Source organism: Calonectris borealis, chromosome 19, assembly GCF_964195595.1.
Source record: "Calonectris borealis chromosome 19, bCalBor7.hap1.2, whole genome shotgun sequence".
NCBI classification, from domain to species: Eukaryota; Metazoa; Chordata; class Aves; order Procellariiformes; family Procellariidae; genus Calonectris; species Calonectris borealis.
Window position 1 is genome coordinate 7,173,308 of NC_134330.1, and position 21,196 is coordinate 7,194,503.

The 21,196-nt window shown below is 40.2% G+C and overlaps 2 protein-coding genes across 3 annotated transcripts in view; one reads left to right on the forward strand and one right to left on the reverse strand.

The window, feature by feature from the left end:
• Positions 1-20: 20 nt before the first annotated feature.
• The window catches only part of MRPS17 (mitochondrial ribosomal protein S17), a 322,974-nt gene continuing 301,798 nt past the window's right edge, over positions 21-21,196 (reverse strand). The window contains exons 1-3 of one of the 2 annotated variants that reach the window (XM_075168840.1): positions 3,620-3,699; positions 2,083-2,229; positions 21-760 (exon numbers count right to left, since the gene is read on the reverse strand). In XM_075168840.1, coding sequence (XP_075024941.1) covers positions 470-760; positions 2,083-2,205 — 414 coding nt within the window. In that variant the 5' untranslated portion in view covers positions 2,206-2,229; positions 3,620-3,699 and the 3' untranslated portion in view covers positions 21-469. Of the gene's footprint in view, positions 761-2,082; positions 2,230-3,619; positions 3,700-21,196 lie in introns of those variants that run through there. The other variant, XM_075168841.1, reaches the window with a different exon arrangement.
• LOC142090632 (merlin-like) overlaps positions 3,759-21,196 on the forward strand; it is a 28,317-nt gene continuing 10,879 nt past the window's right edge. The window contains exons 1-12 of the mRNA XM_075168836.1: positions 3,759-4,167; positions 5,135-5,243; positions 6,602-6,711; positions 8,394-8,640; positions 10,118-10,235; positions 11,897-12,022; positions 12,387-12,509; positions 16,259-16,342; positions 17,174-17,242; positions 17,463-17,545; positions 18,784-18,859; positions 19,312-19,449. Coding sequence (XP_075024937.1) covers positions 8,633-8,640; positions 10,118-10,235; positions 11,897-12,022; positions 12,387-12,509; positions 16,259-16,342; positions 17,174-17,242; positions 17,463-17,545; positions 18,784-18,859; positions 19,312-19,449 — 825 coding nt within the window. The 5' untranslated portion in view covers positions 3,759-4,167; positions 5,135-5,243; positions 6,602-6,711; positions 8,394-8,632. The remainder of the gene's footprint in view (positions 4,168-5,134; positions 5,244-6,601; positions 6,712-8,393; positions 8,641-10,117; positions 10,236-11,896; positions 12,023-12,386; positions 12,510-16,258; positions 16,343-17,173; positions 17,243-17,462; positions 17,546-18,783; positions 18,860-19,311; positions 19,450-21,196) is intronic.

Genomic DNA, 21,196 nt, shown 5'->3' on the forward strand with positions numbered 1-21,196 from the left:
CAAGGACACATGCAGGTAGCTGGTTTAAAAATTCTACACTTCCTTTCAAAAGGTTTAATAGCATTATCTTACTTAATCTTCCAAACCACAAAAGACTGCCTGAAATACAGAACAATCAAATAATGTAATGACCCTCCCACCAAACTTAAACATCATACAGTTATATTCTTGTCTTTCTCAATACAGAAAAGTTATTCCAAGTGAGCAGCTGGCTTTTGAAACTGTCGAGGCTTGGGGCAAAACTACATGCAATAAAATGAAGTGTTAACACTAAACTCACATTTTCTCTGTATTTTCATTTAAAGATTTGAGGTGCCTATCAATCTGTAACATCTGTTCTTACAAGCAACTACATTCATTATTTATTTTGACTACAGATTTCACTGAAACATTTAACATACAACAGCAGGGCCCCAAACACCCCTGACAGGGACAAGCTGAAAAGCCCTCTGTTTAAATATTTTCCCCGCTATTTGTCTGTTGAACAAACTTTAAGTTCCTGAAGTTTTTCACTTAGATAGGTAGTATCTGCCTCTGTCAGATTTTCCGAATCTGACAGATTTTCAAGGAATCTAGTTCCCGCACAGGGCTTTCCTGTTATTGGATCTATGACATTTCCAACCTTGAAAACAATTTCAGCCAGTTCGTGTTTCACATGTTTGCTCCTTCGCTCAGGCAAAGCTTTCAGAAGAACAATGTCTCCAACAACACACTGCTGCAATGGATCATGGGCAAAATAGGTTTTTCGTTTGTTAAAGAACTGTAGAAGGAAAAAAGGAAACCTTGGCATTAGATTTCAAAATCAAGCAATTCGCAAATACATAGTTAATATAAAACAAACTAAATGTCACTAAGGAGAAGTCTTATTTATTTTTTTAATGAGATTCAGTTTGGATCATGAAGAGAAATGCAACTATGCACTCTACTGTTTTTCCAAAGAAGCACAGCACTACCCTTCCCTGACAATCCCTCTGGTCAGGATGTTGTTGCCAACCCAGCCTGTAGAAAAGGAGATGGGGAAGAAAAAGCCAAATACAAAAAGCTGTTCATAATGAACATGTGGGTACAGGTAAAAAGAACAAGCTCTTCACTTAACATAGATTGCCTTTCCTAGCATCATCACGTCCTACTGGCCTCTCTGCTCTCTAGTTCTGCTGTGTTAGCCTTTCCTCTCCTTAGGATGTTTCACATCAACACTGCTTCAGCAAGACAGCTGCCTTGGCTCTTCCAAGCTGAATGACTTGCCTGTGCAGTTCACACTTCAAGAACTGATATTAATTCTTATTCATCCTAATATGTCAAAAATTCATCAGCCCTGAAATCAGTATTTTGAAGTTTATCATTTGAGAGTTTTCTTGCTCAATTCATTTTCTTTCATAAAAAAATTCAGTATCTATTCTTATAGGAATGGCAGAATTCAGAATCTTTCTTTTAAGAAAGAAGTTTACAGGTTCTTCTACTGGATAAAGTATTAGACTGGGATCTGCAAGACCCATTATCTAATCCTGACTCTATCCTTAACCTTCTGGTCACCAAAGGCAAGTTATTCCACCTATACGTACTACGGTTTCCCCTATCTGAAAATGGAGAAAATACTAATTTTAAGCTCCCTATTTGAAATGTATTGACAAGAAGTGATAAATACAAAGCTTGTATAGCACATCACAGTACAGATTCAAATATTAAGTATGCTTACAATAATGCATACAGAAAAACTGCTACAAAATTTACTGTAAAAGTGACTAATATAATGTCAAGTTTCCAAAACAAAGCATACTCCAAATCAATATGAAAAATTAAATTTAAGTGTGAAACAACAAAAACCTTCTCAACTGAGATCAAATGAAGTGCATTAACAAAGCACTTCAAAGAAATACATTTAGCACATAATCCATATGGAAGTATCCTCACGACACACTGCTTTTCATCTTTTGCAGTCATCCCCCCAGCCAAATCGTTATGCAAGTTTCTTAAAGAGTTTGCATTGTAAAGAGCTATCAAAAATTCTAAGAGTCAAATCAATAAAACATTCCTCCACACAGTACAAAAATTACCATGCAAGACAAGTTCACTGGCTTTTACCTTTAGTAAGTAAGGATCTAGCACAAGCCTTGTCACTCTCACTTTGGCAGTTTTCTGCATTTTGGTTCCTATTACTTTCCCTACTATCCATTTTGCATGGACAGCTCCACGTGGTACAGACATTGTTTAATTCTGGTCATCCAGTGCCTGGCAACAAGCAAGCAGACATGTTATTTTAACAAAAAAAAACATAACCGGTTTCTGATCAATACCAAAATGATGATTTACATTTCAGACTAACAGCTTAATTAGGTCATTTTGTTGGAAAAACAGGGTAGATACAAGCAGTTCAAAACTCCATATATTGCACTACCTCAGCCTTGTTTTACAATATATGAAGGGATATGAACATGTCCCCATTACCAGGGAAAGTTACTTCAGGATGGCGGTAAAAATGGACACAACAGTGTGAGGATGAGACCTTATCCCACAAGGTCCACAAATTTCCTTTGAATAATACCAACTGTCACCTACACAATACAGGAATGTGTAGCTGTGGAAATTATTATGAATTTAACTCATGTGCCAGCAGCTGTTTTTGCTGGAATAGTTAATCAGGTCTGTATATGACCAGACATAACTCAAACAGGGAGCAGCCTACAACTTCTGGTCAGAAAGTAATTTGCTTCTGTGTATCTCATTATTAGCTGAGCTGATGAAACCTAAGAAAGGTAATAAGCTTCTCAAAGCATAAATGACATATCAGAGAGTTGTCTGAACTACAGTAAGTGTAATGACTTTTGAGTTAATTCTTTCCTGTAAGTAATTGTACTCCATTACCCTATTTGTTTTGTTTAAGTAGAGAGAGCTTTCTGTACCACCCTTGCAAGAGTCACGGGCAAAACAGATAGCTAAACATTAGAAGACTTAAACCAATATTTAAACTGATGAAGACTAATGACCATTTTCTCTCCCACCCAGCTACATACTGTTAAGCACAACTGACACCTGTTGAATTCTCCACCTGTCCATCCTGTAACACTAAATCATGCCTGCTTTGATGTTGCAACACATCAAGAGAAAAGTTTCGGGGTGCAGAGACACATCCATAGGATGAAATGCTTCCTTGACTCAGCTGTGTGACCCACAGGCCTGGAGGAAAGAGTCAGTGCGAGAGGCCCTCCTTCTCCAAAACAGGGCTAACCACCAGCAGCCACACAGTGACCAGGCCGGGGACAGGCAAAAGTGTACAAAATAAGCAACACCCACAAAGCACAAGGGAGCTACCCGGAAGACAGAAGCCAGACAGCTAGGCTAGGCGTATCTCACACGGAAGAAGAGGATAAAAGAGGAAATTCAAACAGATTTGGAGCCTTCCCCCCGCTCCCCGGGGTCTCCACAGCCCTCCGCACCAGGCCCAGCCTCAGCAACCTTCCTGCCAGCAGGGCTGAGGGGGAGGCCACGTCCCGCAGGCGCTGGGCCTCAGCTCAGCGCCTCAGCCACCTCCCGGAGAGCAGCTCCAGCCCGAGCAGCGCCCTATGCCCAGGCACGCACGCCCGCCCAGGCCCCACCACAGCCGCCCCTCAGCCCCCCTCACCGCCAAGGCTCCCGCCGCCGCGCCTCAGGGGCCTTAAAGATACGGTGCCGGAAGGGGCGGAGCCGAAGCCGGAAGAGCCGCGCGGCAGCGGGGCGGGGCCAGCGCCGGGGAAGGGAGGAGCCTCCTGGGGAGGATTTAAAGGCGCAGGCAGCCAGCCTGGCCCCCTCAGAAGCTGGTGAGGGCCTGTTGTGTTTGTGTCGTTTCTCTGTGCTGCTCCTGAGGCTGCCTCAGCGCGCAGTAAGAGACTAAAGCCGATAGAAATGAGGTTTTCTTCCTCCCCCAGGCTGAGGAGGGCAGGGGGCCCTGCCTGGGCCTGCAGCCAGGGGAGACTGGGGAGCAGGTGCTGGGCATGGGCCCTGTTTCCTCAAGGAGCCTCTGTCTGTGGGGAGGTCTGCCCTACTTCTGGCCCCTGTGGGCTCACACAGCTGAATCCAGCCTCATTTTTGGTATAAATAACTGATCTGGGTGCCACATTCAGCAGCAATGTGTTGTGCTGCAGGGCTGGATGCAATCTGCAGCAGGCCTCGGTCTGGAGGTGCTGGAAGGAGGTGAGGAGGCAGAGGTGTGAGAGCTGAGGTGCCATTTTACGCTGAATTTCAGGGGATGAAGCTGACTGTCGTCACAGTCTCTTTTTGTGCCTGCATGGCACTGAGGTCTGTTTGCACAGGAGGTACTTTTGTGCTCTTCTACCTGCTGTTCAGTTATGTAAATGAGCCAGATCTTTTTGGTTTTCCATGTAAATCTGGAATAATTGTAACATGCATGAAGTGAGAGCTGGCCTGTTGTCCTTGCTTATCCATACCCTGGTAGAAATTCAGTTTCTGTAAATCTGTATCTAAAATGGAGGGTTGGAAGAAAAAAATACTTACAAACTGAATAATGGCAAAAAAAGTCTTGACTTTGCCATTGCCTTTGAGGTAATGTGCTCCTGGCAGCTCATGGAGCTTGTGGTCTGTTCCTGTGACTTCAGGCTGAGGCCATCGGTTTTTTATTTAAGCGTGTTCATTTATCTTTTTCCGCTGGCAAGTATTTTGGCTGCTGCCCACTTTTCAGGCTTGTTCTCTTCAGGCATTATTGTCCCATCATCTCTCACCACAGGAAGAGGGCAGGTAGGGAATTGTATCTATTACTTAATAGGACAACACTGAGCAGCTTCCCTTTTTAAGGTGGCCGGGTATGGTGAGAGCAGGCTCTTATTTGTATGATGGGAGACACTGTTGAAATAGTTTGATCAAACGCTATCAAAGGAGTTATTTGGAAGTTCGTTATCAGTTCTTACAGATATCCAAGACGAGATTCATGAGCTTCTCTTATTTTAGTGCCTTATTGCTTGAATTAGAGTGGAGAGAAGTTGGGAGGAGTCTTGCTGGCACAGGCAGGAAATGGTTAAGAGCCTTTCATATCACCTGGGAAAGCAATTCTTTGATTTTTCAGAGGGCGCTAACATGCTGCAGTTCATAGGAAACAAAGGAAAGGGGATCAAGTATAAAAGTTGTTCTTGGATTTTATTTTCAGTGGCAGAACTTGTGAGGGCTGGATATTGATGTCTGCTGAAAAATATGGAATTTTGGATTACAAAGAACTTTTTTTTCTTCTTATCTTCATTCAGAAAATGATCTGTGAGGTAAGTCTTGATTCCAAGTGGTGACTTCAGATAACTTCTTTTTAGACTGAGAGGTAAGAAAAACCTTTATATTGCTGACCCATTTTAAAACAGTGAATTCTTTGCTTAAATTGTTGCTTGGGCAGGGCAGGGAGCACAGGGAGAGGTGTGAGTCAACAACTGTAAAAAGCCCACAACACTTTCCTGTATTGTCTGCATTCAAATTGCTTGCATTAATTTCTGAGCTTAAGTATAGAAATTCAGGAACTGGGAGAAACAGTCAGGGGAATTTGCGATTAAAAGTTGCAGTAAATATTTCAGCAATGGCAGGAGACTTTCAACTTGTAGTAGTATCTATGTTAATGTGCTTTTGCAGTTGATGCTTCAAGCATCTTCTGTTGGTGGCTCTTAAAGTACTTCCCAAACCTTGTTTCTTTAAACCACACTGCACTCCCAAGGGTTTTATATTTCCAGCTCGTGTAAGTACTTTGCTAGCAGATGGTACAGTTGCTGCCCCTGTGCATGTGCTGATCCTGAAGGACAGACTGCTTTTGGGGGTATAAAAGAGGGGTCTCTCAATTTCCATTAATTCCTAGCCTGTCTGCAGCTGAGACTAAGGAGGTCTCACCTTAAAAAGTGCTGCTGTCTTGTGTGTGTGTGAAAACAGATGCTTTTTCACTTGAGTGTGGCTGACCAAAGTGTGATTGGATGGTAATGGCTTATGCATAGTTGTCACTGAGAGCAAGTGCCATGTGAAGGGAAATCTTTATATCCTGTGGAGAGCCCTGCAAACCATCCATTCACCTTGGAAATACTAAACTGAAAGTAAATTCTACTCTCACTCTTGGGAAGGTTAATTACAGCTTGTTTGTTGAGGTGTTTCTCTGTGTCTGTCTCTAATGTACTGAATACTGGTGGATTTATTGAGCTTTCAGGAGGGAATGCTGATTTCATTTTCTTTCTCTTTGTACTTTTCAGTTAATACTGTAAGTAAGTGGTATCTGATGCGTGGGTTATATCCCATTTCGATGAAGTGTGCAGCGCAGTGGTGTAACACGACTGCCCATCTAGTGCTGTGATACAGATAAGCATCGGTTCTTGCAAGAGTTGCCTTGCTAGTTCTTCTTGCTATTGCTTGCTGTTCGCAGTTTCCCTTGCACCCCCACGTTTTGCTCAGGCACTAGTTTCTCATTGTCAAGAAGGGAGAAGACTACGATCCAGTCAGGGCTGGTGGATGTCAGTTCTTTCATCTTGGACATGAACATGCTAAAAGGCAGAGTCAGCACCGTTTAGTTCCTGCAAATGATATTCTTCATCACTGTGTTTCTGTTCCCCTCATCAAACAAAGCTTTTATCGTCTTTCTGTTGGTTTTCATAAGGTGCAGGAGAAGCCGTGGACATTCACAGCTTCTGAACTACCTGTACCCAGATTCTGGCTGGACAGGAATCTTTTATCACCCCGCCCTATTTTGGATTAATGTGTTATTTGGTAAGGTTATGACATGCTCTGATCTATCACATTTTTCTGCTGCTGGGTTTGAGTTTAGATCCCTGTGGCAACTGCAGAAATAAATCACTGGAGCTCAGTGACAAACTCTATCTTGAAACACGTTGCACATGATTCGCAGTTAAGTGTTGCTATTAACAAGGATATAGAGAATGGATTGCTTTTGCATTTAAACAAAAGATTGCAAACCCAGATTGTCTTATTCAGCAAGATTTCTCTTACTAGAAGTAGTTATTTTTTGAAAAACTTGACTGTGAAGTGCTTTTGCTTATGTTGTCAGTATCTGACATTCATTTAAGCTATTCAGTGTGAAAACCTTTTCTATTTCTTTACCAGTGCTATTGATTAAAATGCAGTTTACATTTCTTGGGAAAATTTTATATTCAAAAATGTCTTTTCACTGTGAGTCAGAATGTACTTTTCCACAGAATAAAAATTCTGGAAAGGAAAAAAAATGCTATTGGAGATGTTGAACAAATTATATTGTCATTTCAACCAGATTATACAAGAGAAAAAGAAAGAACTTCAAAGTCAAAATGAAGGGCTCTGGTGTTTTTGTCATATTTTGAGAAAATTAGTACATTCTTATGCAGTTTTTCAATTTTCTGTTCAGCATTTTCCATATGAAACTCTTTGGGAATGTTCTGTACTGGCCCTAACTCCAAGTTCCTGTTTAATTCAATTGGCAGTCTCAAATTGCATATTAAAAATGAATTATGAAGCTTTTTTGCCTTTGTCTTCAGCCATTGGTGTTTCTTCTAGAACTAATAGAAGAAGGGGTTGTTTCCAGTATTGTATAGTAGTTTGTAGTTCTCATGCTTTAACTACTGTATCCAATGGTACAATTATTTACAATAAATCTCTGGTTTTGAAGAAAGCTGGACAGGAAAGACCTTTGGAATGTAGCAGGTTAAAATATAATTCTGCTGTTAGCTGTGTTGCAGCTTGCAGATTAGAGATCAAAAAATTACTGGAATAATTACTGCTGTTTTGGATGCCTTCACATGATGCTCTCCTTGTCAATATTACTGTGGTCACATCACACCATACTACTATGGTCATTTTTTGGTTTTTAAATATTCCTTTCCCCTTAATTGAAAACACTTTTCTATGCTAAGTAGAAAGGACCTGAGCTCTGCTCAGTAGTGTGCACTGAGGTGTTGCCTAAATTATAGAGGAAACGTACCCTGTGGCAAGATCTGCTTTTCACTCCTCTAAAAAAATATTCCATGAGGACAAGGGGGTACCCTGGGGGTGATGGGATTTGGGCTCTGGATATGCCTATCTCTGAAGCACCCTGGCTTGCACTGGTTCTCAGTAGTGTGAATTGGTCTCTCCTCAGACTGGTGGCAGGCACCAGCAGAAGAACCAGCTTGGGAGGAGTGCTTTGAGGGCATGTAGTTCCCTCTAGTCTTGAGGAGGGAGCAGATACTGTCATGCTGTTTTGGATAGAAGTTCAGGAAGATAGAAATTCCACCCTATGCTTTTTCAGCATCATAATATTTTTTTTGTTAGTGAATTTTTCTCACTGTGCAACCTGTCTGCAATTTAACTAAGCCCTTTATTCCTTGTCTTAACCATTGTGGTCATGAAGAGCAGACATTATAATGTCTCACCACACTTGTCCCTTCTCTGTACTAACCAGTGCTTTCATTTTACCACAGATTGTTTTCTAGCCCTTGGATCTCTCCTTTGGATTCTCTCCAGTTAGCCCATTATCTTTCCTGAAGTGTGTTGCCCCAAACCAAACAAGACTTCAGCAGAAGCTTCACTAGCACCAACTGGAGGGAGAGGACTCCTCAACTAGTCTCAGTGGTGTCAGAGATGAATTTCCTCCTGAGCTTTTCTTCCCCACTCTGAGTTGTCTCAAGTACTTGTTCTCAACTCTGCTGCTGATGTCCATATGATTTGGTAACTAACTCATCTGTTCTCTGCCTCAACTTCCCTACAATTTGAAAAGAAAAACTTGCATATACATTTTACCTCCTATTTAGCTACTTGGTTTTTGGATGAGGGGCACGTACTAAAGGAAGTGGAAAATAATCAGTACATTTCCAAGCCAATTTAGAGCTCAGCAGAGGCAAAGAAGGGGACAAGATAATTTATAAAATCCTGGAAGGTACAGACAAATGGAACTTTTCAGTTTAAACTAGAACTTTATTTTGGAATTCCTTAAGGAGAGATTGGAAGTCTGCCACACTGTAATAGTCTTGTATTGTAGGAAACCAAGAATGCCTCTTGACCTATATAGTTCACAAATACTAAGTTGTGCAAGTCTGAGCTGTTAATTTTAGAAAGTAAAAACAAGAAGAAAACTTTACAGGCTGATTTCCAGTGCTCAGAAATAAACATGAGAACTGCATAGTGCAGATTCACTCTATCATTGCACCCCAACTTTCAACATTTTGTTTGAATGGTGTCCACAAAACCCTTGTGGCTGTGGAAATAGCATGTCTCATCAATTTTCTTGATGGCATGCAGTCAATCGCATTTAGAATAGAAGATTTGTGAAGGAATTTTCTGTAGGCTTCTGCAAAATTAAATTCATTTCACTTCACAAGAACTCCACTGGAAAAATTTGTGTTCTAAATAGCTTTCATCATTGTAAGTTAGTATGTCCAAGAGAACAGGGTAAATTCAGCTTAATTTCACTGCGTATATTCTTGGCATTTGTATCATTTCAGGGAGTTAAGATGTAATTTTGTAAAGAAACTCAATAGGTTAGTTGCTCAAGCAGCCATAACTGATGGAAAAGAACTGAGTTGGATTTCATATCATAAGATTTTGCTGCGTGATGTATCTCTCTACTGTGTTTTACAAGTGGAGCCTGCACTGATGCATTTGGTGTTTGTACATACTGCAGAAACCTTTACTGAGAAAGGGAATTTTGCTTGCATATGTAAAAGGGATGACAAATGTCATATTTCTGTTGGCATTAATCAAAAGCCAGGTATTACTTTTATGAAACTGTAAACATTCATCCATTGCAGAGTTTTGTTGTAAGAGGCTGCTGAATTGCATGGACGCGGGTGATTGTATGGAGCACAAGGGATGGATTGGAGGCTCCTTAGATGTTCTCAGCCGTAGTGAGGGGCAGGCCCCTGGATCTTGCAATGTAAGGTCTGAATGAAGTTCTTTCTAGTACTGTAGGAACCCAGCATTTGCCAAAGTCTGAGAGGAAAGACAGGAATGACGTTTTGGAGCAATTTATTTTTAAGGAGTAAGCTAAATGTTTTGTTTCAACATCCTTTCTTATAGTCTTGGACACAAAATGTGTATTTAAAGGTGACTTTATTCTGCAAGTTTGGACTCATCCTACTTTGGAATCTAGCCAAGAAAATATTATTGAATTTCCAGCCCTAAATATGTAACGCATATTTGATTTCAGGTGTGGCTATCCTCATAAACTAAAAAATATGTCCATCCGAGGCCTGAAGAAGAAACAACCAAAGACTTTTAAAGTCAAAATTATAACAGTGGATGCTGAAATGGAGTTCAGCTGTGAGGTAAGAGTCCTCAGCAGAATGCTAGAAGGATGGAGACTGACCTTTGTATTAGCAAAAATAAATTTGAAAAGTTCAGATTATCAGTTCACGGATGGTCTTAAAACTGATCTATTATTTTTATAAACAATGGATTACTTACTCAGATGCATTCTTCTGTTAAATGACTCTGACCATTCAGAATTTAAAGCTGTTTCCATGAAATCCATTTGACTGTGACACAACTAAATTAGCAGTAGGCCTGCTTTCTTCGTAAGCATTCCAGCACATGATGCAGGGCTTGTTTGTGAGTATATCTACTTCTCCACAAAATTCTTTTTTTGTAAGTGACAGAGGTCTTTAAGACACTGCTGGCTTGGATAAAGAAGTCTGGTCAGAGCTGTTCCTAAGATGTTGCTTATAAAATAATTTATAAAATGGTACTTTTGTGCTTAGTTGATTTGGGACATTCTCTTCAAATGTGATTTACCATTTGTAAACTCCAGTTAATTTCTTTAGCTGCAATGGCTGGTTTACTTCTCTGGGCAGAAGAGAAAAATGATCAAATGAAAAAGCTAGCTTTTCTTCTATTAGTTATGGCTAATAAGTAAACTGAATAGAGAAATCATGACTGCAGAAAAACATGGGGTAAAACAAATATAGCAAGCGATCAATTGCTAAATGAATTGGGCTGCACTATCGATGAGGCAGAACTGTGCCTGATTAATTCCTAATCATCCAGCAAAAGCAAAGAAAGACATACAGTTATTTTGAGAAGAGGAGTTAGAAAACTGAGGTCCAATGGGACTGGCAAGTCTAATAAGAGACTTGACTGTCTTGTAAGGCATTTAGTATTTCACTTACTACCTCCCTCAGCGACAGAATAGATTAGTCACAAGCAGTGCACTTCTGTGACTTACTGATCTAGAATACTTGCAGGCAGAGTTGTGAAAATAAAGGATTTGGAAAATTTGATTTAGAGATCAGAGTCCTTGTTATCAAATCCAGTTTGATGTGTGCCTTCCTCTGCTCTCTCTCCCTTCTCCCCAAATATTGTTTTTGCTGGGATGATTCCCTGCTTTCCATCCAAATATTGCCCAAAAGTTCTTTTGCCATTAAGTTTTTAGTGGCTGACCCATGCAATTAGACAAAAAAATGTTTTTTAACATGTAGCCAAACAGAAGAAACAGATGTGCTGCCTCTTCCGTGAAAAAATGAGATATATGTGTGTGAATTCTGGGACCTTTATTCCAAGTTTCTGTCCTCTATGGATCCAGGCTAGTAAATTACTCTAGAAGACAGGCTCCTGTTCATTTAAATCAGAGTAGCATAAAGGCTTGGCTTGGTGCCACTGAAATAGCTGAGGTATGTGAAAGATGGATTTGCTTTCATTGTTTGGCATTTCTACACTGTGCCCTGAGACTCCTTTGATTTCCCCTGGCCTTCTCTCAGTCTCTCCAATTTGTATAAACTATTGAATAAGATTTTTACAAATATTAATAAAGCCTTGCCATGTCCTAGGAAATCAGTAGTACAATCCTCATTCCCTGTGCTCATAAAGTGTGTGATGCTGTGGTTAAATGAGTTCGTAGGAGAAAGGCAAATGGTAGCCTGGTTTGCTTGACTAAAATGTAGCGAATTCATTCAAGACATACCTGTTTTTCTTAATTTTCTTTTTCTTTTAGATGAAGTGGAAAGGAAAGGACTTGTTTGATCTGGTGTGCCGAGCACTTGGTTTAAGGGAGACTTGGTTTTTTGGCTTGCAGTACACAATAAAAGGAATGTGCACCTGGTTAAAAATGGACAAAAAGGTATGGGAAACAAAAAATAACAGCGTGCAAATTTTCTACTTATAAAAAGATTTATTTCTTTAGCACAAGAGCTGAAGGAATGTGTTACATGACAACTCATAATTTTAGATGGTATCTTTTTTTAAGACTAAAGTTTGTCGTGTTTGGTCTGATTGCTTCTATTGCATTTGGCCTTAAGTATCACACACCAATCACCACTATATGCACTGATTGCTATTAGATTAAAGCTCAGCATTGCCCATCCTTAAATATGGAAAGGCTGCTTTAAGTGAATTGTTGTTTGTTTTCTGATTTTCCTCTGGAATATTATTTTGAGACACTTATGTACTATTTTTGCTGCTGATTTTATTTTATCTTTAAACAGGTTTTAGATCAAGAAATCCCCAAAGAAGATCCCATTAGCTTTCATTTTTTGGCTAAATTCTACCCAGAGAAGGTAGAAGAGGAACTATTACAGGAAATTACCCAGCATTTATTCTTCCTTCAGGTCAGGAACAGTTTTTCACCATCAATTCCTTCTGTATTTACCCCAGTCCTTTTGTATTGTCTTTGATCTTGTTGGCAGCTGAGAGTCTCAGAATGATTATGCTGGCTTCAGCTGTATCACTGTCTCTGTAAAGATCTCATTTTCATGAAATACAAACATCTTTCCTGACTGCTGTGGTTTTGTGTACTGGTAAGCTGAATGTTGTTTGTGTTCTGCAGGCTTTTGTTCTCTTGATGGCTTCTCTTACTGTTTGTGCTAGGAATGGGAGTTAAATTGCTGAGACCTGTAGTTTCATGTAAAATGACTTTTACACCTAGCAGTTTGGCTGATAATTTCACATCTGGATATTCCAGACTTGTTTTGCTCTTAGAGTATGGGTTTAAAAAAAAAAAAATCCATGCAAGGCTGGCACTGCAAGCAGTGAGGCTTTTGCCCTAACTGGTCAGTGCTGAGAAGTATAACGTGAAGCCATCATTTTTATCGGCTTCAGAAGTTATACTGAGGACTGTCATCTGGTCTGCTCTGGCTGCAGCTAGGTTGGATGAAGAGAGTCTCAACAGCTCCTTGTCATTGTCATCTTAGACCTGCTGGTGTAACCTCTTGTGTAACCGTTCCCTAACCTAGTTCTTTCAAAATGAGCAGAATTAGAAGAGACCTGTTATTAGATGCACGCACTGTGTGTGGGAGTGACTACACAAGCAATTACGGTGGCAGTTGTGAAGGTGGAGAAGAGGGAAGGAATGGTGATAAGGTGTTGGGGACAATGGCTTTTTCACCCATATCAGCTGCAGATGGAACAAGACCTGTGACTACAGCCTGTCCCTGAAACTAAAACTTGCAAGTTCCTAAAAATAGACCAGGTGGTTACTGGGAGATCTTGTTGTGTATGACTGTAGAAGGCACAATCACCAGAAAACAAGAACTCCCTAACCTGTTGTTCTTAAATCTTCATTTTGGATTGTAGGGAAAAAAGATCATAGAATTTGATAGCCATTCTGAAATACAGGTTTGTTCATCTAGCGAGTTTCAAAAGGAGCGGAGCAGCGTACACAGCTACAACTCAAACAAAGATTCACCTCAATGTGTGATCCTTTTAAAGACAAAATCTGGAGGCATCATCATATTGTCTGATAGGCCCTTGATGAGAAGTGCTGTTCCCTTGGTATGGAGTTGGTATTCTTCTGAAACGTCCAGACTTGCACACACTGACTTCTGCCAGTCAAATTAGCCAGTTTGAGTTGTCTTCCCTACCCCATTGAACTGGGTGCCCTCTACTCATGCTAGCAGAATAGATCTCCAGCCCTGACAAATCTTCATTACAGATAACAGAACCCATTTCAGCTCTGACATAGGGCAGCTACTGAGGAGCTGCAGGACAGTAGTACTGTGCTCAAGAGCAGAGTTGTGAGCTGTGTGAATGCAGCTTGATCTGTACGCCATGGTGGTTCTTACAAATTTACAAATTTCCATGAGATGGAAGCCAGTAAAAGTAACAGTTAACCCCACGCATGCATTGATGCTGGTAGCTTTGCAGAGGCAGCTTTCTTATCTGCCACTTGGTTTTCTTTTTGTCCCAGAAATTGTTAGGGTTCTTTTAGCTCCATTAAAAAGCAAATGAAGGAGCAAATTCTTGGAGTGCAATGCTTCGTTATCAAAATAAAGATGCATCAACTGGGTAAAGCCATGCTGTGGCTCCTCAGCTGCAGCAACAGGCCATAGCTGTAGCTGTAGGTATACAAGCATTGAGTTTTGGGTGGTCACTTGTTGGTCAGCTGTTTGTTCCAATGTCTGTGACATCCAGCTTGTCTCCTGAGTTGCTGTGGAGTCCTCTGCAAGTTACAGCCTTCTGGTGTGTTGCTTTATTCTGGTAGCTTTCAGCAGTATGTGTCTGTGCAAGTAGATTGGGTGTATGGAATAAATTCAATCTGCATCTGTAAATAAACACAGTAAATACACTTGTTCCCTGAGGAGGATGTGTTAATGAAGTAATGGGAAAATGCTGTTATTCCGAGGGTTAATACACTAACCAGAACTTCATCCAGAACTCTTCACCACTTGGCAATTTGTTTCTTAAGCTAGTTTTGGAAAGGAATGAGAGGGGCAGAACTCTTTTCCTAGTCTTTTAATCCTGATTTTTTTCACTTTTTTCTTTTCTCCTTGAACCTGCCTTGACTAGCAGATATGCAATTAGCAAATTCTTCTCATTCCAAAGTAGAAAAACAAGACTGAAACAAATTTGAACTTGCAAAGTTTCCTGACTATAAGAACTTAAGATCACACCTGGATGCTAATAGGAAAAACATGTATGGACATCTGGATGCCTACAGATTTCAGCTCTACTGACTATTCAAACCTTTACAAATTAATGTGGCATAACAGCTTTTTACAAAATGTGTGAATAAATGTAAATGACTAAAGCTAAATGTTGTCAGTTTAAAGATTAGGCAATTTGCTCCTTCATAGAGAAGTATAACAAAATGTCCTTGTAAGAATTGATCAGAAAAAAAACCCCAAAAAACCCTTACACTTATGGGGGATTTATCTTAAGTTGTTCTAAATTCTGAAACGTATGATTTGCACCATGGAATATGAAAACTGGAGCTTTCCAATTTGGAAGAAAAGTCTTTTCATTCTTTCCATTTTAACAGCTTAGAAAGAATTTTCCCTGTACTATAACTCAGGTTCATATATTGTGCTCACCAGAGGCCAAATTTAAAAGAAAAACTTTCTTGATGGTTCATTTCAGTTCACAGTACCTACAGTGCCAAAGCGTATGTGTAAAGATAGCTCAGTGCTATCTCAAGTAATTTTTCTTTTTGGAAATGTTTAAGACTGTGCATTATGCAAAATTTTCTTGTCTTGTGCTTGTTAGTAGGCTGAAGACATTACACCTGAGAGGAGGATTTGTGAAGATTAATTTCCCCTTCCCTCTTTAGGTTTTCAAGTAAAAATTACCCAGCTGATTTAAAATCAAGAAACATCTTACAAACTATTACACCTCTGATCTTGGTAGCATCATGGATTATTAAAATGAAAAGAATGTTAAAATACTCTTTACCATTTATACTGGGCTTTTATTTTTAAGCCCCTATGTTTTTGTTGTGCTTAGGCTACTGTAATTGAATAAATTAAGTGCCTTATTAGTCAGCTTCCCTTTGTGGGGTCTCCTTTATTTTCTCATTCTGGAAAGCTTGAGAATATATTATTATGGTTTTCAGTATGTCTCTGTCCTTGGCAATATTAGTCAGCTGGACAGCCCTGAGCAATCTGGTCTAGTTGGACCTGATTTGACTAGATGACCTCCAGAGGTCCCTTCCAACCTAAAATTTGATGTTTTACATGTTGTAAACATGTTGTAAGCTAACTTTTCCAAAGCAGGAAGAAAAAGAATTGTTAAAAGGAATGAAGTGCTGACAATAAAATTCATGTTTTATAATTCATTCTTTTTCAGGACTCTTTATGTAAATGTGTGGAGATAGCTGACTGGCATTTCTATGAACTTAGAATTAAGACACTTTAACTTTCAGAAGTTGGTGGTTGTTTGTTTTTTTTTTTTTCCACTCGTTAAATGTAATGCTAAATAAAGGCTTCCTGTGTTTCTGAATGCCGTTTTATTGTTGCTGTTATTAACTCATAATGGTGATGTTTGGTGCCAAGTTATAGTCTGGGCATGTCTAGTTTCATTTCAAGCCTGATGTAAGTCCTGACTTTGAACTTCTTTAAATTGCTCCCTTTTTCTCTTGATTTAGGTTAAGAAACAAATTCTGGATGAGGAAATCTATTGTTCTCCAGAAGCAACAGTTTTACTGGCTTCTTATGCTGTTCAGGCCAAGGTTTGTGCATAGAAGTGCTATTTTTATTGATTTTTTTTTCTTTTTTTTTTAACCAACACATATACATGGTGGTATGTAAAACACAGCAGTGTTAAAATTTGCTGTTAAAGAAGTAGGTCATCCTGGTAGATCATCCTGGGAGGTACAGGCGCAGCTAGAAAAATAAGCATTAGATGCCACTACAAGGATTTTGGTATTACATGCTATGCTTTCGCAACTTAGGGGATTTCTTTGGACCTAATATTTTAATGTAATCTTTCTCCCAGCGAGAATTATTTCCTGTTTTAAAAAATGTCCATGGATACAGCAGATGCTGATACCAGAGCTCACAATGGAAGGACATGGTGTTTTTTAGTATCTCTCAGAACATAGTTCACTTCATGCCACAAGAGCCAAACTTATACAACGGCAGGAGGCGAATACAAATTCTTAGCAGGGCTGGCCCTCTGCAGCAGCCCAGCCTATATGCAGTAGGCTGTAGGAGTAGGGAAGCTTACACTCCTGAACGTAGTCTGTAGTTCAGAGAAGGGTATGAAGTCATGGGAGATTCCTTTGTATCTGCAGATACCGAGAGCTGCAGGCTAGGACTGAAGTCTAAGGTTGTAGGCCACCTTAGTGGCGGTATTGGAGCCACGTGCATAGCACAAAGGCTGGAAGTATCTTCCATGGACAGTTCAGATGAGGGGAGCCTGATTATTATGTGTTACTCTGTATACAGGAGAACCAAAAAAAAAAATCTGTCTCAAGCGATTGCATCAAGCTATGCAAGTGACGAGTTCTTCATCGTTCTGCATCTTACAAACTGAAGTATCTTTTCTTTTCTTGGGACAGTATGGTGACTACGACCCGAATTTTCATGAGCCAGGCTTTCTAGCCCATGATGAACTTTTACCCAAAAGGGTAAGTCTTTATTTGGTATAAAACCAAATCTTTGAATCTACTTTTTGCAGCACAGATACTGCTGTGGGATTAACCAGAGCATTAGAAACTGTTTGCGTTTGCCCTGAACTTGGCAAAATGACCGAGCTGTGAACTGCATTGCTGCATTCATGTTGCTTGGGAGAGGCAGCACATGTATTTGTATCTTCAAAGGAAACCAAACTCCTTCCTTTCTCTGTAGGTCCTCAGGCAGTATCAGCTGACAGCAGAGATGTGGGAAGAAAAGATTACTGCTTGGTATGCTGAGCACAGGGGTATCGCCAGGTATTGAAATAATTTCTTTCTTTGGAAATCCCATACATTTCAGTAATTGGTTATTTGCTTACTTCAGTGAAATTTGGCTTTTGTAGAGTGAGCAAAGAAATACTGGTTTCCAAGCTGTGATGTTAATAGGTTAATTTATAACTAAGGATAAGAAACACCCACTCATCTAGGGTAAAAAGTGTCTTGTGTAGGGCTCCAAGTGTGGTAAATCGGACTTGCTTTGAAGAGAAGCTGAGGGCTTTTGCAGAGGGCCACAACCTAACATATCTAAAATAGTCCTGTCTTATCAGAGTCCATGTATGCCAGCAGAGAGAAGTTCCTGCAGAAAGTTTGAGCTGTATTGAATTTGCAGTTAGCCCTGAGAGATTAGTCTTTTCAATTAAGGCCGTTAGCTACCTGGAGTTGCTAGTGTGTCTGCCCTATGCGGCAGCTGCCTTTCTGGAGCCATATCACGCCAGTCTCCCTCTAGAATAAAAGAATCTGATATCTTTTATACTTTGTGAAAATCACGGCTCAAAAAGGTGTCAGCATACTTAGCAAGGAACCAAAACAGTGAAGCCATGGCATCGTAGTTCCAGGACTGAGTTTTGGTGCTAGTCCATGTGGACATTCAGCTACTTCTAACACATTCAGCATGCCTGGAAATTCAATTAAACAAGACGTAGGAGCTGTTGGCACCCAGAGGCAGCCCTTCCTAATATTTCAGTTCAATTTCTCTTTGGCTGTTCTAGATGCTTCTTAGCACTATTTTTACTGAATATTTTCCTCAAGACTTATTGATGCCTCACCTTGAAGGGAGAAGAACGGTGGGTGGAGAGATTCTCACCCTTCTTTGGCCTCTGCCCAAAGCTCTGTTTAGAATTTGTTCAGGACTCCTTTCTCCATGAACTCTATTTCCTGAAGGAAATATCCTCATGTCATGGAAAACAATGATAGGGTAGGTCTCCAAGATGAAATAATGATGGAGTGGCAAAACTAACACAAGGATAAGACTGGACTTGAATTTTAATAAAGATTGCACTATCCATGATTCAAAATAGGTACAGCTTTACTATTTTTATTCTGTAGAGAATGCTGTTTTTATTATCCTTTTTCTATTGTTTAGAGTACGATGGCAAAATTAAAGAAAGTACAAAGAACCAGATTGCCTGTTCTTTTCTAAGTGGGAAATGCAGAATTGGCTAGGACAGAAAGGTTGGAAAGGAATCTCCAAGTATAATCATGGCCTTATTCTGTAGGGATGAAGCTGAGATGAACTACCTGAAGATTGCCCAAGACTTGGAAATGTATGGTGTCAATTATTTTCCAATTGCTGTAAGTGCTTTATTTTAGCAATTTTCAATTGCTGTAGATGATGGTACTGTCTTTTTAAAATCCTCCAGGGAGTTTGGAACTGGGACTCCTGGCTTCTGCTTTTCTCTGCTGATGGTGGGCTGTGTACTGATTGTCCTGACTTGGTTGACTTGCCTGCTAAATGAGTAGGTGAACAAAACAGTTAAGATTAATGTTTTACAATCTGACAAAGGTCTTGAGTAGCTCTGGGTATGTAATAGGAAGAAGGAGAAATAAACTAAGTTTGAGCTGCTATAGTCAACCTAGAGGGCTGGGTTTATTAGCTAGCAGTGACAACATTCATAATATTTTATGGAAATATCAATTTCCTAAAAATACAGATAAATATCAATGTATTAGAATAAGCGTGGTTCTTGTCTGTGGTTGTTTAATGCCACCATAAATGGTTTTTACTGATATCTATTGTTTTTTAGCAAAATAAAAACCATACAGATCTCCTGCTTGGAGTTGATGCCAAAGGTATTCATATCTACAGCATTAACAACAGGTTCTCTCCAAATAAGTCGTTTGAGTGGAGTGCTATCAGAAACATTTCCTATAGTGAGAAAGAGGTATGATGGCTTTGATATATTATTCTTTTTATATGGGCATGGGTGTGGACTGGGATTCTTGGAACAGGCTGAAAGCTGTCTCTGTTTAAATAATTTGGGGGAGAAGGGGAAAATCCTAGGGAGCTTTGTTACAAAACTAAAAATAACAGACCTGCCTTTCAGATGTGCTGCATAACCTCGGTTCCCCTGGGAGCCAGAGACTGCTCTGAGCTTTCCAAACTTGTGGAGCCCACTGTTCTGGTTCCTTCCCTGCTGCTTGTCCTTTGCAAAACAAGTGTGTTGATCTCTGAAAAAGATAGATGTTATGAATGCCACCGTGACTAGCTTCTTCAGTTATCTCAGCAGGAATTAGATGATCTGTAAAGACTTAATGCCGTTTTCATATGCAGAAGCTGTCCTTGTAGATGAGGTTTGAAGCACACTGGCAGGAGGAGACATGCAGAGAGATGTACATGTTTTTCTGTCTGAATTCTGCCAGTTCATCAGTGCATGATTTCAGTCTTCAGCACAACCCTACCATTGCAATTTCACTATGACTTCAGAGCCCATCTTTTACTTGTAGAAAGTACAGTGGGGAGTGGGTGAAATTTAGTCTCATTACAAATCATGTGGCTACATGGAAGGCTATAATGAGAAAAACAAAACCAGAAAAACTACATTGGTACTGGAATACCTGGAATTTGTCAGCCAAAGGATAGCCCAGACTGGTCCATTTTCTGTGGGCCCTTTGAAAAACATTGAGGATGAGATTTGCTGTCCAGAGTTAGATGTGCATTCATTAAATCAGGCAGGGCAGCCTACACGAGTTCTGCCTCCAAAAAGTTTGTGGTCCTTGCGTGACATTAAACTTCTCCTCTGGTCTGTGAATAAATTGCTTTAACTCCCTATTGTTGGGAAATTGGGCAACCCTATATTAAAGCTCCACTATATTCAGTGACACATTCACAGCCCTGCTCCTCACAAGGGAACACATTCAACCAGTTGTTACCTACAGGGTGAAACGAGCTGTAGGACATTATGATCTTGGTGACTCAGATGGCCTGAAATTATACATTGCATTGCAAATGAATTATAGGAATAGAGTGCTAACTAACCCATGAGTCACAGGAAACAGGATCTTAAAGAATGGAGCCATATTTTGTTATGCAGCCAAACCGAGCACAACATATGAAGTGAAACAGCGTGTACTGACCTGGCAGCATGAAAGCCCTTCGTGTCCTCTGGAAACAGCTTGGGAGATAGGACTGAAAATGTGAGAAAGCAGGAGCTTCAGGACTGTTATCTGATGGTCAGAAGAACAAGTCCTTCAGGCCCTGGATACATTTTGTTTACACCTGCAATGATTGGTATTCAGAGAGGTGTTTGACATCTCCCTGACTTTAAGAATATGACTACTTCGGGGGATTAGTAATGTATTCTGTTTTCCTGATAACCAGTGCTTGTTCCAGTGTTGTTAGTATAGTTTGCCATGCACAGGTGGTATTATGAAAACCACCATCCAAACTGGCACTGGGGTGAGTCTGTGGGAGGCTTTATCTTCTAACAGCCTGTACGGGAGCAGATGAGGAACCTGTGTAACAGCAGCCCTGGTTCTGATTCTTTTGAGCAAAACATTTTTGCATCTCTCTCTCCACATTTGTGGCATAAATCACTGCTTCCCTGTAGAGAAGTAGAGATGGGCTAAAGTTTGCATTAGTATTAATAGTTTCAGCTTTGTTGTTCCTCTTTCTCACTGTTTCCTTTCTTT